Here is a 17,950-nt window from a genome sequence, read left to right as displayed (position 1 = left end):
AGAAGCTGTGCAGACCTGGGCGTTTCAGAGGAACGTCGGAGGTACACAGACATATAGTGAGGGCCTGTGTAACCAGTGTTAACATGCTAGTGTGGAAGAGCTCAGGCTTGAGTGTTGTGAGTTTGGCTGAGTTTATGTGGTCTTACAGCGCTTTAAAAAAAAAAAAAAAGGTAATTATTTTGCTTCTGAACTGAGCTATTTTAATATGGAGACAATGAGGCACGGTAAACTAGGAGCCACATGAGGCCATTGCTTTTCAGAGTGGAGTTGTACTCCAAAAAAATTACAGCTTTTAGCAGGACACAGCCTACTTACATTCAAATGGGGTTCAATGCCACTCCAGGGAAATCCACAAAATCTGTTTGATGGTCTGTACAATCATTTTATTGGAAATACCTGTGAGCAAAACTGTATGGATCATAGGAAGTTTTATGCTTTTTAAAGCATCTACTTTTTATAGCAAACAGTTGCACATCTCAAAAGGATTCTGTTGTGCAGAAGTGGTAAGTTTAACAAATAGAAATGAATTACTGCATGGACTACTCTCGACCATTTTAAATCCTATTCTCTGCAGAAGCACAAAAACATGCAAGAAGATAAGTGTGAGACAGTCCAAGACTGGATAATAAAGACAAATGTTACCCATTTCAGAAAGGAGGAGGAACTGGAAAAAACAGAGCTTATTTCTAATGGCTGATAGTTTATGTTACACAAACTAAGCCAATCCTTTGAAAAATAATAAACCAGAACTAAATATTCATAACAGTACACATGCCATAGCAACCAGAAGGATGCCTTAGCAACTTCAACTTGATTCATGCTTTGTTCCAGTCCAGTCCAGCATAGCTGAATGTGTCCCTCTCTGTCTTTTGGCAGAGCGTGTTCAGTATCTTGTCAGGTTCAGTCCTGTATGATTAACCCCTGGAAGGTGGATTCTCCCTAGCTTATCCTTGTTCAAGATTTATGGCAGACAAAGGAGGAGGACCGCATCTTTTACTTCCATAAAAATGAGGTGTAAACATAGGCAGCACGTTGGACAGCTGGTGGATGATTATTAGTTGAAGTAAGAAGTTGGCTGCTATCTGGACTACAAGAGTTTGGGGATTAATACAAGCCACCAAACATGGGAAGAACTTCATTGTCTTCCAAAATTAAGACTTGGGGTGATGTCCAGGATCTGGATCTTGTAGGACATTAATTGGTGGACATAATATGTGGTCTGACTTCTGCTGAAGATATATCTAGCAGAAGAGGAATAGTTTCTTTTTCCTTAGATGTTATTCTCTCAAATTTGATCTTTATTTCATCAACTTCTTTAAAGACAGATTTGCTTCCTTAGAGTGAATCCTTAAAATAAGCATCTGCCCTACTGCCTGAGGGTCATACTTCCAACTTTTGCATCCAAGCCACAAGCCCTTAAAAATTTTGTGATATGAAGGCTCATCTTTATGCAAGGAACCTGCCTTTTCTGATGGCATGCTCCATCTCTAGTGTGCTTTTCTTCAGGCTTCTACCATAAGTAGAAATTACTGAAGAAGTATTTGAAATTATAATGCCACCACCTTGTGTGAACATTGAAGCTCAGTAGAAGCTAGTGAAGGCATAAGAGTTTTCCCCAGCTCAAAATTGAGTGCATGAACTTAGAAAAACATATTCTTAATTACATTTCTTCCATGTAAGGCTCCCCCATCCTCATGGGGCTCATCCTGTTGCCCAAAATGTGTTCAGAAGAGAAACTATTAACAATATTCAAAGAAAATTTGCAGATGTGCACTGAGGAGTTCATTCTGTGAATGATACGAGCATGTAACACCTGGTAACATTGACAAGAGAATGACGTGTGTTCTCAGAGACTAGAGCATTAATGGTGCTCCATTAGTGTACTGCCCAAGAGGACTGGTAGACAAGTAGATTAGTAGATTTATTAAGCTGCTGCATGTGTCCAGCTCATCAGACCTCTCTAAGTCCTTGCTCTGTACCCTTTTGATTGTTGTCTTTAATGAATAAGCAATTTAATCAAAAGGTTTCTTTGAAACAGGCTGGTTACAAAGCATTAATTAGCTTATCTTAAAAATAATTTTATTTAAATCTATTTCACTGGATGCCTTTGATAGTGTTTTGGGCTACTCCTTGTAACACCTGGCAGCACAACCCTCTGAGATGTACAGGAAGCACCATTTCTGCTGCCTTTATAGATTTGCTCCAAACCATCTCAGCTTGCCACCCATGCACCACTTGCCTATCTTTTGCTTTCCTTGGAGCAAGTAACTTCTCACTGGAGAACTGATAGAGATAAACTTGCAGCAGAACTATCAAAGTGCAGGCAAGCAGCTGCCACTAGCTGAGCCCAAGCAATATTGCTGCCAGCCCTGAGCACAGTAAGCCCTGTGGTTCATTTTCAGAATTTTTAAAGTACAGTCTCAAAGTGGGATTGTTTTGTGAATGACTGCTTAAGTGTTTAATTTCCCCATTTCATCCATTTCCTTCTCCAGCAGTTGAAAGATGTACAACTGCCCCATTTCCTTTGCTATTTTGTTTTGCCTTGCTATGAAATCTTTTGTGTTGGACAGCCCTGTGCTCCTCCCCTGGTGTGTAAGGATGAAGGAGAGCACAAAGGAGCCTGTGCATCCCAAGGCATTAGTTTTGTAGGCAGAATGCTCACGCTTTTAGTTCCTGGAAGACTGGCTGACAATCTTGTGACTTAAGTCAGCAAAGGGAAATGCAGAGTGGGCTCATCATGTTGCCCACTCTCAAGGTATTTTGGATGATAGTCATGAAAAGCTCCCGTTCTGCCCACACTTGTGCCTTAAAAACACATCCATGGTCCTTCTGAGATGTGCACCCAGAATCTGCTGGTTGTAGAACGCAGGGCACAGACAGTCAGCCCAATATAGGCCAAAAGAGCAAAGCAATGCCACAGGGGTCAGGGCTGTGGGAAGGGTACTGTTTGAAGACCAGTCCCTGCCCACCCCCAGCAGGTGGTGATGCTGTTGGAGATGTGACTGCCTGACAGGCTGTTCCACCAGCTCGGGATCTGGTGGTGTTCCTGTGAGGAATGAGTTCCAGAATTTAAAATGCTAATCAGACAGAGCCATTCCCATGGGGAAGCTCTTCTGGAGCTATATATTCTTGAAACTGTAAGTCCTAAAAGCAACTTTATCTTCAAGCCCACGCAGACCTGGAAACTTTGAGCAAGCCAGCAGCCCACTGCCACCAAACGTGTCCAGCTTGTGGAAGCACAGATATTATGTATTATTTTGATTTGAGATAAGGGGGAATTGGCTGGTTTGATGGGCTTTTTTTCATTTTTCATAAGCTCTGATTTTTCTGTAGTTTTAGGTAATTTTGTTGCCAAGTAACTAGCTCCCTTCTAGAAATTCCATTCTTAGAATGATGTGCCCTGTAGTGCATGATATAGTGGTGTGGATGAAAGCAGGTTTTAGGGAGCAATTTTTGCCGTGGGGCTGCTTAATGAAGTGGCTTAAGACTGGTGGGACCAAGGTTGCTTCCAGATGTGCACCACACATTAACAAATAACACATATTTGAGGCAGTGTGGCAGCTCTAGTGTGGCCACCCAGGTTGCAACAGCTTTGCCAAGGAGGAGGAAGAGGGCAGACCTTCACAGCACCCTGCTGCATTCTGCTTGGAAGCACAAAGTGCAGCATGTGGGGCCAGGGGTTGCTGCAATCACTTACTTGTTTGAATACTCTGCATCCCACAAAAACATTGCTTACTCTGCTACAGAAAAGAACCTTAAATTATTAAAGAAAAGCTGCTAGCTCATGAGTGATGTATGAGAGCAAATTCATTTCTAACCTGTTCACCCTTGCAAAAGTAACGATGCCAATACTCTGTGCTTGTGTACAGCCCATCATCTTCAGCTCACCAAATGTAAGGGTGTTACCCTGTCTGGTGGGTGCTGCAGTGGACCAGCCCAAGGCAAGACAAGATGCCAGCACCCCAGCTCCATGTTTCCCACTCTTCTACACTTACCATAAACCTCTGAAGAGTCTTTTGGAACTTTTTGTGGGTGATGTAAATCTACCTTTTAGCTCTTAAAGCTGTTCTTCAGCTGTGATAGAATGCATCGATTTTCTTTGGGATAATTCAGAAATGTAATTAGAGTGATGTATGTAGCGTAAGGTATCATTCCAATGGAGCTTGATCAGCAGCCATGTTAGCCAGTAAATCATAAACCAAAGGAAATCTAAAACTGATGGAAGTCAAATCAAACAGTACAACAAAAGGTGACAGCTAGGTATATTTTAGTCTCTGCAAATATTTATATTGTGTGCTCATGGGGCAGTATTAACGTACATATATCTTTTGGCTCTGCTCAGGCATTAATATGAACGTGTTATTTGTTCTTTCAGCCCAGTGGACTAATATCAGTATTAGCTGTTTCTAAAACATTACCAAACCTTTTCCTAGGCATCATAGGAAACTATTGTTAGACTGGTTGTAAATTTAGTACCTCTCCTAGAAGTAATGTCACAGCCCACCTGAACTCCTAGATCAATATGCTGTTAAAGCCAGGGCAGCTTAGCACAGACTTCTAAACCTGTCATCTAAAATTACTTTCTCCCTACCCCTCTTAAATTTCCAAACTTCCTATAAGCTCTTGAGTTTATGACTGCACTGGGTTTGATCACATGTGGTGTATTTGAAAGTTGGCCACAGTATCATAGCACTGTAAAAAAGCAATAGTAAGAGTGACTTACAATTCCAGTTCTGAGAAATTATCTCTGTATGAGGTGAAATTCTAATTAACCAAAGAAGTTTTACTATTGACCTGCAAGGGCTCATGACTGCATCTTTTACATCTGTCCTATATTATTATAGCAGATGTATATATATCAGCAGATACAATGCTTTAGGGGGATTTTTCTGTAGCTCCTCACCAAGTTATATACCCAGCCAGCTCTTAAGTGCTGATGAACTTCTGTAAGAAATGGATAAGGTTCATGGTTACTTCAGATCCGGAGTAAAGCTGCTACACCAATTCAACTATTCTGGATTTGTTTTGACATAATGAAAAGTAAATAGACCCTCAGTTGGAAATTAAATTAATCCTTTTGGTCTTAATGAACTCAGCCAAATCATGAAGCTCATGTGTAAACAAGACATCACCATGCAGCAGCACGCAGAGGAATTCAGAACTTGGCTTTCTTGTTCCTTCCTAGTTGGTTCTAAAATAATGGGGTTTGAAGCTTTCAATGCATCTGCAATGAGAACAGAGGACATTTTTTATCTAATAATATTCAATTTGCAGGATAATTCCTGTCTTTTAGTACTAAGAAGTAAGCAGAGTATAATTAAGTACAAAACTAGCAAATTCCCAGTGCTCTGTGGAGGGTAGGACTGACCTCCTGCCATAGCTTTCTACCTTGCTGGAGTTAGCAAGACATTATGCTTAGTTATCAACTGAAGCAGGGACTAGTGACCAAGACATGGATGTTTTGCCTTTCATGAAGTATTGTTAGTTGGGGATAGAGGCCCACTTTGTAGGAAGCACAGTATTGGTGAGTTTCAGCTGCTTTATTGGGAAAAATACAATTTTTCTTATGCAAATTCACTGAAATTTCATAGAAGTATTTACTGATGGGGAATTGCTAAAGTAAGATGGTTTCCTACGCTTACATAAGAGGCAAAAAGCCTTGGTTATTAGAAGGACACCACATAGCCCAATAATATTGAACATAATGCTCACACGTTTTCTAAACATTAAGTATCTGAAATATTTCTAGGTTTTAAATGTTTCTCAGGAGTGTTGGGAAGCCCTTAAGCAATGGGGTGGTACAGAAAATCTAATCAAATGCAAAGGAGGAATAAAAGAGAGAGGAGAAAAGTTGACTTCTGCATTTGTAATTATTATTCTGGTATTAATGAGGTCAGATCAAAAGCCCATCTGAATCTATGGGATTAGCAATAACACAATTATTGTCAGAAGCAAGGTTTTCACACTGAAAACATTTCTGTAAGTTAGAGATTTTAATGAATCGAAATTTTCTTGTATATAAATATAATTAGGATCATCTCAGTCAAGGCCATAATTGGTTTAAGTCAAGTGTAAGATACTTGGGAGTATGATTTGATTTTTTCTCTTTTTTTTGTATATTTTATTCTTAATTATCCTTGGATTCCCAGAAACATAACTCTGAGCTATATTGCTGTCTGTGTGAAGCAGCTAATTTGCACGCACAGAACCGTTCATGAGTCCTCATGAGTGTGGTGCTGCCATTCCAGTCTTGTAGACATCATTTTTGCCAGACATGCTAGAGAAGTTCATGCATTTTGGAAAAGGTGCTTTTTGCAGCAATTTTAGGAATTCTGTGTACAATAATTATATTTGCATTTGTAAATACTGTTACTGAAAAGTTACAGTTTCAAAGTAAAGGAAGTCAAGAATTAAGATTTCCTATGTGGTCTCAGATTGCTTCCCTTGTGTGTGTGTTAAGATGTTGCCTCTAATTATTTGACTACTCATTATTTTACTCCACAACTTCATCTATGTTTTGAAAGCAGACTGCTTTAATAACACTTATTCAGTATTTTGTCTTCTTATTTTTAAAAGTGCTGGTCTTACTAATGACGGAGGATTCAAACCTTACACCAAAGATGAGTAATTTTTCCTCCACATTTCAGCAAATATTTAACGAATTTGTTTCTACAAGACCCAGAGGAGACAAGAACAGCTTCTCCTTGCCATGTTACAGCTGAAGTAGTGACACACTAAAGGGCTCAGGTCACAAGTTTCCAGTGAATGTGGGTTCCCTATTTAAACCACAGAGGGACTTGGTTTTTCAAAGTTCAGGCAAAATGTAGCAGAGGGCATAGATATTTAAAGTGCAGGTGGAGCTCCCCTTGCCTGCGCTGGCTGGGGTGCTCAGAGTTTCATTCCATGCCCAAGAACCATAGGTAGGGAGATGCTGGGCATGTACATGTTCACACACCTTCCAGTTTGGGGTCTTGGAGTGCTTGATTAAATGTGGGATTTAAATAAGTGCTTGGGTGAAAGCAAGACTGTTACTGTTTTTGCTCTGTCACCAGTGAGATGACTTAGCAAACACTGAAGGAACCCGAGTGCCCAAACTGCACTTCTCCACGCCTGGAGGGGCAGCAGTGGAGCCTGCCCCTGCCCAGGGCTCCCAGGCAGCCCACTGGGATGTGTTGCAGCTGAAGTGAGCCCAGAATAGGGCTTTGGGTCAGGGCAAGCCACCAAGGCTGCCCAGGGTGGGCCCCAAGGTACCCCCAGGAGTAACAGCATTTTGGGTTGTATGGTTTTGCCCACAGAGGCAGTCACAGCACAGAATTACAACCAGGAGGGAAATTCAGTGTTCTCAGTTCCCTACGTGTGCATTACCTGCTCCTCACAAGGAAGGGAGTTGCTCCTGCACAGAAATACCTAAAGAGAATTCTAATCAGCCATTTCATCTGGATCAGGATCTGTGCAAGTTTTGACTGATTGAAGGTGACACACTGAACTTTAATTGCAACCAGAGGTTCCTAAGTGACAAATCTTGTTGCTTTACAGGCCTTTTAAGTAAACAAAGTGCTTTTAGCAGCAGGCTGCAGCAGACTTAGTGGAAATTAAACTTAGCCATGAATTCTAGGATTTACTGTGTTGGAAAAAACGAAGTCAAATAATCTGGAGCTTTAATGAAAATACAAATACTGGCAAAATCAACAGGAATGAAATACGAACAGAATCTCAATAGATACCCAGTACTGCAGTGGGAGAAGAAAGTACAGATTCTCATCAAGGCATTGATCCTTCAAGCTCCTACATCCCTTAATCCTGCAGAAATCCAGGGCTCTCCAGATGGCAGTGCAGTGAGGTACAGAAATGCTTGCAGCACTGGAGTCCCGGTGTATATGGAGTGCCCAGCAGAGCATGCCAACCACCCTGACTGCGATGTGCTGCCATTCTTGCCAGGTGTTGTTTCCTCACAAGCACCTGTGAGTCTGCATTGCAGAAGAGGAGAGATGGCAGCGAAAACAGTCACACAGGGCCAGTGCCTCAGGTCTGCTGCCTCATGGTGCTGATCGCAGTGTGGGCTTAGCTTCAGGGGTGCTGTATTGCTCTTCCCATCTTCACAGTATAATTGGTGGTGTTTTCCTAGATTTTTCCTTCCCAAACCCTGAACATTATATTCTCGGTGGGTTTTAGGCAGAAAAATATTTTCCTATACCCTGATCTCAATTAAGTTTCACTTAAACTAATTCTCATTCTCCATGTTTACAATAAAGCTGTGGAGTTATTTCTTTGTTTGTTTGTTTTTTAATTATTCCTAAGTAATTTTAAAGTAAAAAGAATCATTTTGGTGCCTTACAACACTGTGTCAGAAACATTCTCTGAAATGCCATCAAAATTCCAGCCACTTTAACTTAGCAAAACCCTTTGTCAGCTGCTTGGTAGCAAGAAGTCACCAACCAGCATGGTGACCCCCATGTTTGTTTTAGAGCTCCCCTCCAAACAGGGGAACAGGCAAGGGCTGCCATACCTGGCCAGAGCATAGGGGTCCCTGAAGGGGTTCAGGTCTTGGCATTGCCTTGCCAGCACACACTGCAGAGAGGTTGTAGCCTGATTGTAACCCAGTCCCTACCTTCATCTCCCCCAGGAGATGTCCAAAGTGTCAGAGTCCAGGACTACACTGAAGATAGAAGTGTTAGGAAATCCCCAGTAACTTGGGAAGAGAGTCTATGTCATGACAGCAATGTACGTAATAGTTGTGGGGAGCCCTAGCTCCTCATTTGAAAAACCATATGGAAAGTTTGTCACTTTGTGTTAGACCTTCTAGGGGTAGAAAAACATCTCGGGTAGGAAATCCTTACTTCAGGGCTATCCCTGCCTCACACATTTGATGGTTAAGGACCCTCAGCAGAAGTAACAGTTGTGAGCTGAGGTCAGACCCTGCAGGAGCCGTTCATACTCCACAGTCCTGACCTTGGGATACATTTTTACCGAACACCAGCCTAATCATATTTTCATTTTTTTTTCTCAGATTGTGGTTTAAACGTGCACAAGCAGTGTTCCAAGATGGTCCCAAATGACTGCAAGCCAGACCTGAAGCATGTCAAAAAAGTGTACAGCTGTGACCTTACCACACTAGTAAAAGCACACTTCACTAAGAGACCAATGGTAGTAGACATGTGCATTAGGGAAATTGAATCTAGAGGTAAGGCATCGTTAATGGACTTCTGGTGCTTTGCTGATAATCCATTTAGATTGATCTGGGTCATCTGGGTTTCTGCTGAATGTATGATTGTTCAAAACAGATTTGCACAAGACATTTTATGACTGCCAATTACCCTGCACAGCTAATATTATACTTTGCATTATTTCATGGTTCATACCCATTTATAATTTTTATAGATTCTGCTAGAAATTGCTTAATAGACAGTTACTGCTTCATAGTTATATATTGGCACCTAACTTTCCAGTAATATATTTATTTAAAAAAATTAAGTGAATGTGGTAAAACAAAGGCAGTTAGAATTGTTGTGTTCCCTCTTGCTTATTCCCCATATCCACACTGAGTGTCCTTTTCTAGAATTAGCGTATTTGTTTTCATTCTGAAATAATGACCAATCATCAAGTATGTTAATCTCAGTTATTTTTAAATCAGTTGTAATTGGTTTAATATGTTTCTTCAGCTCTGAAATCATTTGCGTAAACATAATTTAGTGCTGCTATAACAAGACAGCTACTGCAAGGGTCAAGGTTAAAAACCCAGGATAAGGTTTCATTCTAGAGGAAAAACCTGATAAGGCTTTTAAAACATGCCTGCTTTTTCTGCCTTAAATGAAAAACCTGGCAAGAACCTGGGTAGAAGGAAACTAAAATTAAGACTAATTTTAATATTGTTAAAATGTTCATTGCAGGTCTTAATTCCGAAGGACTATACAGAGTCTCAGGATTTAGTGATCTTATCGAAGATGTCAAAATGGCATTTGACAGAGGTACAGCCTTTCCTGCATGCTGGAACTTTGTGCTGATGTATTAAATATACACAGCCTGTGTCTCATGCTCCACTGCATCAGTGGTCTGAAGGAGTCCGACGGCTGTGCTGGCAGGAGGGGAGACTCCCCATCAGAAAAGCATATCAGCTTCACTGTGGCCTTTATTACAAAAAATCTACTTTTCTCCTTCCATCAGTATCTGTGCTCCAGTAACCATGTGTGTAGGAAAGGACAAAGCTTTCTGAACTACTGCCCTAGTTTGCAAGTAAAACTACGCTCAGAGGGCTGGGGGAGGGATAGAGGGTAAGTGGTGAACTGCCTTAAGAGGGCTGTGCAACTTAAATCCATCTTTCTGGATGAAAGCTCCAAAATAATAAGATGAATGCAATAGTGCAAACAAAGTTTGAATTATTACAGACTAAAAGGAGGTCAGTGAGAACAAACTCTTCTCTCTGAGAAAAGGCAGTGGGAACATTAAAAGCTTTCCAGCTGCAGTCCCCCTATCCCAATAGAAATCAAGGCCAAAATCTGTACTGGAAACTCTCTTTCCTGTTTCTCTGGAGGACTGGACCTATTCAGACAACATCTGTCTCCTCTGCAGTGTTAGCAGGGTGGGGATGTGCTGGGGAAGCCAAGTTCTCGATCTGTATCCGCTGCAGTCCAGAGTAGGTAGTATGTTGTAGCTAAATGGTGAACACATGTTTTTCCTATAAAAATGGGGGGCTGTGGACAAAGTTGGTTTTCTATCTTTTGCTTTTTTCCCCAGACTCCCCTGATTTTTCATTCAGTGTTGACAAATGTGTTGTTTGGCAACACAGTATGTTCAGAAATGGCTAAATGTCCACACATTAATACAAGACAAATTCTGCTAGATCAGGCAGGCAAGTTTGTAGAAAAAATCCAACAAACTGTATTTTTTAGTAATTATTTGAAACAAAGAAAGAATATGTTTCTTTATAAAATGCTTGAGGTTTTCACCCTGAAATGATGAAATTCACAATCCAGTTAACTCTGTTATACTTCTAAAAACCGAAATCTGTAGTCATGTCTGTTTCAATAATGTTTGCTTAACAAAGTTATTATTTTTCTTTTGAATGCTGTTTACATCTGTTTACATTTCCAAGGCTTTAATGTCAGTGCCTTCTCCACACAGATGGAGAAAAAGCTGATATTTCTGTGAATATGTATGAAGATATCAATATTATCACTGGTGCACTTAAACTGTACTTCAGGGATTTGCCGATTCCACTCATCACGTATGATGCCTACCCAAAGTTTATAGAGTCTGCAAGTAAGTATAACACATTTTGCTCCTGCTTTTCATTCTCCTTTTCTTCTCCTTTTTGTGCTGTACTGTCCTATTAATTTAATAGCTGTTCCATCAGCTCTTACCCTGCATGCCCTATTTAGTAAGGATTGCAGGAGTAGATATGCACTGCACATTACGATCTGACTGTGTGATGCTATGTGATTGTGGTTACATTTTTCTTTGCCTTTGTCACCAGGAATGCTTCCTTTTAATCACACGTGGATTACATCACTTGTGCACCTTGCATGAATCCCTGGTACTTGACAGTGTTATTTAAAGTCTGTTGGGGGTATGTTGCCAATAAGAAAGTGATTTATGGAAATGTTTAGAAATAAGATGTCATTTGTTTCTGGAGTTGTCCATTTTGAGTGTTTTCATAACCTGATAAGCACTCATCCTCAGGCCACCTTTGGGGCTGGCCTTGCAGAAACTGGCCTTGCAAGCACAGCAGTAAGCCCAGCTGGAACATCTCTCCCGAACATCCTGGCTGCCTGAAGCATCTCTGGGTTGTAGTAGTCACACCAGCCACACCTGGAAAGGTGTGAAGTAGCTGTGGGTAGAAAACAAGGGCTGGCCTTACTGCTCCTCTGGAGAAGGTTCTTTCCAAGTAGTATGGAGACAGCCAAAGGCACAGATGGCAAAGTTCCCAGTACCTTGTACTCTCCCAGAGTTGCACCTGTAGATTACTTGTGCAGAAATAGTCCAGTCAGCAAGGATTGCTGGAGGAATTTTTTTAGTAGGCTGCAGGGAATCTTTCAGTGGAGTGCAGTTTGCTTTGGGGAGTTTTCTTGTCCAAAACTAGTCACATCCTGATGGTGCTCTGAGCACCATTTTGGGCAGGCAAATCCTCTGCTATGAGTAATCCAGCAGAGCTGTGAGACCCTGTCTTCTGTGCAGGCGACCAGTTGTTGCCTTTCTGTGTGTGAATTCTGGCTGTACATGTGGTGACAGTTGAGCATCTGTGTTTCAGAAACCACCGATCCGGATGAACAGCTGGAAATTCTCCATGAGGCGTTGAAGCTGCTGCCGCCTGCACACTGTGAAACATTACGATATCTCATGGCACATCTGAAGAGGTAGGTGGAATAGCTGGAAAGAACTCTAAGCCAAACTCATTTTTAGCAATCAGTCCATGTTAGCACCTCCCGAAAAGTCTGGTCAAGGCCCACCAAATCCTTGAGAGGGACTGTGGCAGGGAGTGGTAGTGTGCACAGCAGCAAATACTCATGCACGGGAGTTCATCTGTCTTAAAGCACTTGAAGGAAATAAGTAAAAAAACTCCACAGTGTTGAAACACAAAAGTCATCTGCCTAACAAATATGTTCTATATTTAAGGTTACAGTGAATATTTACAGTAAAAAAGCCATTCGTACCTCTGCGAGTGATAAGTCACTCCCTGGTCAAGAGATTAATACAGCTTAATGATTATAGACTGGTGTCTTTTTCTGCTAAATCTCATCTACCCTTGAGATTCCTGACACCCTAAAAAGCATGTCAGGCACTTGGCTTGAGCTGATTAGGCAAAGTGTTAATTGGACCTCCAGCCACGTGTCCAGTGAGCTCTGCCTCATTACTGCAGAGCCTCTTGTTCTACCTGCCACTTTCTCAAAACTGTAGGAGCATAAGTTCTGTGTGAGGTTTCTCCTGCTCCCCAAGACATGATTGAAGTTGGTTAGTAGGCTGAAAAATTGTTAAAGAGAGTCTGACAGATGAATATCCAGTACAACAGCACAGATACTATTTCATTCAGGAAAGCGGGGGGGGGAGAAATTGATGTGGCATGTTAGAGTATCCATTTTAGTTTCTTGAGTAACATGAACTTATTATCAATATTAAGAATCTTTCCTTTCCCTTAGAAAAATACTTTATTTTAAGCTCTCTTCTGCTTTTTTCTTTTTGTAGTTCTTCTGCAAGTAGGAATGCGTTGACTCTGCTGAGTGCCTCAGGCAAAATTCAGCTACTGCGTTTCTGCCTGATTTGTCCATTTATTTCAATGACATTTCTAGCAAGTGTTTTAGAATGGACACAGGGATGAGAGACATGGGAACAAAAAAACACACCTTACAGCTTGTGAAGTGTGAAGAAAATTTTTCCTCACCCTGTTCAAGAGTAGCTGTTGCTGCTCTATTTAGCAAGTTCCTTTTGTGCATCACATTTCTGGTATAGGTGAATGATAAGGCAGAAGGGTGAGAAAATTCAGTCTTTTTAAACTTTTTAATTCTTTTGCTGAAAGAAGCTGTGAGCTGTTGTCTTGCTGCTGAATTCAGGTAATCAGACAATCAGGTAATCAGGTAATCTGGAGTATTTACAGACTGGAGACACAGCAGTTTGGTAATATCATCTGACTTTTTAAATAAAAGTTAAGGCAGAAAAGGAAAAATGGAAGAAAAACCTTGAGGTTTTATTTTTTGTATACCAAAGGATTTGTTCATGCAATGCAAGTGAGCACAGTCTGTGTGCGTGGCAAGAGGACAGAGACACTGACTCACCACAAACCCACACAGCATTTGCTTTCACTCAGTTCTGAGTGTTTCACCTGACACTCCCATATGTGACCTGCTGGAAATGGCGGTCTCTCCTTGGGGAAGGGCACACATTCCTTTCCGTGGGAAAAGGCACACATTTCTGTCCAGTTTTCTTGGGTTTCAAGCGTATATAGGCATAGTTTGGCGCAAAAGAAATGTGAAAATCACTTTTTTTTTTTTTTACAGAGTAACACTCCATGAAAAGGAAAATCTGATGAGTGCAGAGAACCTGGGCATAGTTTTTGGACCAACTCTTATGAGAGCGCCAGAGCTGGATGCGATGGCGGCATTGAATGACATCCGTTATCAGAGACTTGTGGTGGAGATGCTTATAAAAAATGAAGACATTTTATTTTGAATATTTTGGGGGTTTTGTAATAAAAAAGGAAGCAACAGTGTTCTATGGATGAAGGAATATTTTAAAGTCATTTAATGGCTCTTGTCACTGAATTCCATATTTGCTAGAGCTTTTGGTGTATTCAGGATAAAAATGAAGGAACTCTTTGTCGTTTCTGTAGTGCCATTCAGCTGATGTTGAAAAAGGTTAACACATACTTTCCAGTACTAGTAATCATGGGTGTTTATCATGGTAAAATAAAAAACAAAAAGCCTAAAGCTAGTGCATGATTTGCTCCCTGTTCTCCCTGTTCTGGTGAGACTCATTCCATGAAGAAAACAACTGAACTGGTGCAGCATCTTTGTTCTGGATAGTTTGTGATTGTAATTCAGCATGTTTCTCCGTGTAAACCTGTTGTGAATTTGCTTTTTTGTTCTATGTAATTGGTTTCTGATACTAAAAAGAAGGCCAACTTATGTGAAATGGAGCCTCTGGCTATTTATTGACATTTTATATTATTCTCTTCCACTTTTGGGACTGATTTCTTCTTGGGTTTCTTTCCATTTTTTCATCGTATAGTAATTTGTTTTGATCAGAAACAAAGTTGTACTTTAAATGTTACTTTAAGTAATTCTCAATTATGTTTATGGTGGTTGCAGTGAAATCTGCAATGCTGAACAGTGTTCCTTTATTATTATTGCTATTTCAATTGTAATTTTGTATTTTTATCTGGCATGCATATATTAATTTATTAAATTTTGCTTTTAGAACTCTAACATTAAGCTATTTATTTTTACTTAATGAACATATTTCAAAAATACCACTTGTTTCATTTTTTACATTGGTACTTTAATCCCAAACAACCTCTGACTTTAAAGCAGTGAGTTAGACTTTTACCAGTCTTGACAAGACCATTCTGATCTAAATACTTTGGAGCCTGACACTTTGCTAAGGTTCCCACAAATTCCTTGCTGCTACGAAAAATCCTTTCTTCATTGTCCAAGATGCCTTTCAAAAATGCTTCAAAACTCTTAAATAAACCAAAAAAATATTGTCAAACCTTCTACTTCCTATTTTATATGTATTGTTATGATTACCTATATGAACTGGAATTGCAGTTTACAATTACACAATTGTAGCTGCCCAGAGTAGAGAGATACACCACTGAATTTCAAATGCAGATACATCCCATAACATTTGCTTTGTACTTCAAACATTCAGCTCTGGTGCAAACACTTAGCCTGCCCTGCAAACATCATCTGGATCAGGAGGAGAAGGACAAGGAATAATCCCCTAGAGATCACAACCAGCTGTGTTCCCTCCTGTTAGTAATAAAGTGTCTCCCTGCATTCCCCTTCCTGCCTGCCTGGCTAGGAGAGGAAAGGAGAGAAAGTGGCTCTTCTGCAGGTCCCCTGGAAGTGGAGAATGAAGGATCCCAGGAAAAAAAGAGTGAAGCTGGAGCTGTACACTGGTAAGCATGTGGGAAATGCTGCTCTGGGCTGGGGCCTGCTGGGGAGGCAGAGTGGAGGAGATTTTGAGAGAATCTAAAGTGTCAGGGGCTTTTTTTCCAACCTTATGTAGTACTAAAAGTGACTTGCTGTTACAGCTCCTGTATTAATTAGTGCACGTTACCACTTTATTTATCCCAGTCAACTGATACAGATGGAAGAACTTATGTCTCCAACCATAGCCTTGCCTTCCCCCCAGCCCAAAAAGTGGCCCATACACCTCTCAGTCACATGTGCCTTGCACTCTCCTGCAGCCAAACATTCACGCTACCTCGTTCCAAGCCAGCATACTGTTGCCTTGATAGTATGTGATGCATTTCCTCACTCCTGTTTTGCCTAATGGTCCTGCATATCCCGCTCCTCAGACCCTCCATTGCTCCTGCCTTCCTTTCAAGATGCCTCACAGTGGCTGACCCTTTGCAATGTCCTGTCACTGCAATCAGCTCTCAGTTCCTTGCCATGGCAGCACTCTAATGTCATTGGGTCTGTGATCAGGAGATGGGATTTTTTTCCTAAATGATGCTGGTGGGGTTTTGCATGCACATGTTGCACTGCAGTGTTTGCATTACCTGTTATGTGCTTGTCCTGACACCCGGTACCATCACAGCCAGCTGTGGCAAAAGCATCCTCTTCCTAAAGTACTCAGCAGTAGCTGACACAGGGCAGGGGCAGAGAAGGGCATGGCTCTGCCACAGCAGCTCTAGCTGTGTGGTGGCACTGTCTGCCCTCAGCTTATCTGAGCAAAAGGCATTTGCTGTTCTCCAGCATTGTGCAAGCAAACCTGAACTAGGTAGCTGTAGTCCCACTTCTAAATTCTATGTAGTAAATGGCAGTAATTAAGATAATTACCACTTCTTCTGGTGTGAAGTATCCATCTCGGTGCAACAGCAGGCAGGTGCTGCTGATGGTAAGAGCTGCTCCCCTTGCTTTGCTAAAGGTGCTTTCAACTGCATTTAGAAGTAGCGATGGCCACTGAGAGGTGTGAAGCTGGATCAGAGAGAAAACACCCAAAAGAGTAAGCACAGATGTGCTCTGGGGATAGTCAATGCACATGGGGCAAACAAGGTTTATTAGCTACTACCAAGCACCCATCTTCTGCTGGAGATGACTTCTTTCAAGCGGAGTTTAACAAGGAATTATAATAATGGAAGTTCCTGCAGGAAAGGAGAAAGTCTAAATAGGAACCCACTGCTGGGGGAAGTGGGGGGGGTGACCAAACCAAACACCAAAGCAAGCAAACGGTCCACAACCCCCCCACACCCAAAAGTAAACAAAAACACCCACCAAAGACCCAGCTCAAGAAACGTAACTTCTCCTGGAAGCCTGTACATTCCTGCCCTAATGAGCAGTAGGTTCAGGAGATCAGAGATCAGGCAGCCGGTCCCCTGCTGTGATTAGCACACTTTATTTTCCCTGAGGAAAGCTTCAGAATGTGTTTGACACCAAATAATCTCAGTATTCAACTAATGAAGGCTGGCAGTGTTTGCTAACCACCCTGCTCACCCTACGTGGAACAGAACTGCCCCCCCAGAGTCTCTTGGGTTCAAGTATATGGGTCATGTGCTGTGTTAGGGGCAGGAATGTGGAATTGAGGACCCCAACAATCAATGAAGTACTTGCTTGATTTGGAATCACAGGAATCAATATCCAGTGAGTATTTTTTTATTCTCATGAAGTGTGTAGGCAAAGCCTCCATTTTAATCTTGTTTTTATTACCATTGGAATGAAACTGATCTTTCCTGATGGGTAATCATTAAAACAGGTAGTACAGAAATAAATGTTGTCTTTGCAGTGAATTTGATACTTCTTTTTGCTAATCAGGAAGATATTTCCCATGGGCATATAGGCAATTACATGATTTAAGTTTCATTTATTCAATTTTTTAATTAAACACGGAAATGTGGTATTTTTACTATTTGTATTAGTTAAGTGACAATACAACAAATAATCTAGGTCATAGGAAGCAAAGGCTATCACTAAGTTGATTTGTTCTCCGAAGGAATTTATTTCCATGATAAATATGCGTTGTCTCCAGTGCCAAGGGATAGGTGTGGGCAGCTCAGGGTGAGGCTGGGCAGAGGAACCAACTCACTGGCAACATCTTATCACAGGGCAGTTGGCACAGTGAAAAAGATGAGAAAGAAGGGATTAAACTGTGGCAAGCTTCTTCCTTGGACTTCTAAGGAAGAAATGAAGGGCACTGGCAAGACACATGAGTTGGCAGCAGTCAAGGAATTTGCAGAGACCATGAGGGAAAGCAAGTCCTCACCAAGGATAAAGAAAGGCAAAATTATTAAAAATTATGG

At 41.2% G+C, this 17,950-nt stretch overlaps 1 protein-coding gene across 3 annotated transcripts in view; it reads left to right on the top strand.

Annotated features, from left to right (window-relative positions):
• Positions 1–14,912, top strand: part of CHN1 (chimerin 1) — a 97,943-nt gene extending 83,031 nt beyond the window's left edge. For all 3 annotated transcript variants that reach the window (XM_051787405.1, XM_051787406.1, XM_051787407.1), the window contains 5 exons: positions 9,008–9,181; positions 9,888–9,965; positions 11,119–11,256; positions 12,245–12,350; positions 13,986–14,912. In XM_051787405.1, the coding sequence (XP_051643365.1) occupies positions 9,008–9,181; positions 9,888–9,965; positions 11,119–11,256; positions 12,245–12,350; positions 13,986–14,157 (668 nt within the window). In that variant the 3' untranslated portion in view covers positions 14,158–14,912. The remainder of the gene's footprint in view (positions 1–9,007; positions 9,182–9,887; positions 9,966–11,118; positions 11,257–12,244; positions 12,351–13,985) is intronic.
• The last annotated feature ends 3,038 nt before the right edge of the window (positions 14,913–17,950 follow it).

This window comes from Manacus candei, unplaced genomic scaffold, assembly GCF_025592945.1.
Source record: "Manacus candei isolate 608988 ecotype Guabito, Panama unplaced genomic scaffold, ASM2559294v1 h1tg000023l, whole genome shotgun sequence".
Taxonomy (NCBI): domain Eukaryota; kingdom Metazoa; phylum Chordata; class Aves; order Passeriformes; family Pipridae; genus Manacus; species Manacus candei.
This window is presented reverse-complemented; position numbering and strand designations above follow the sequence as displayed.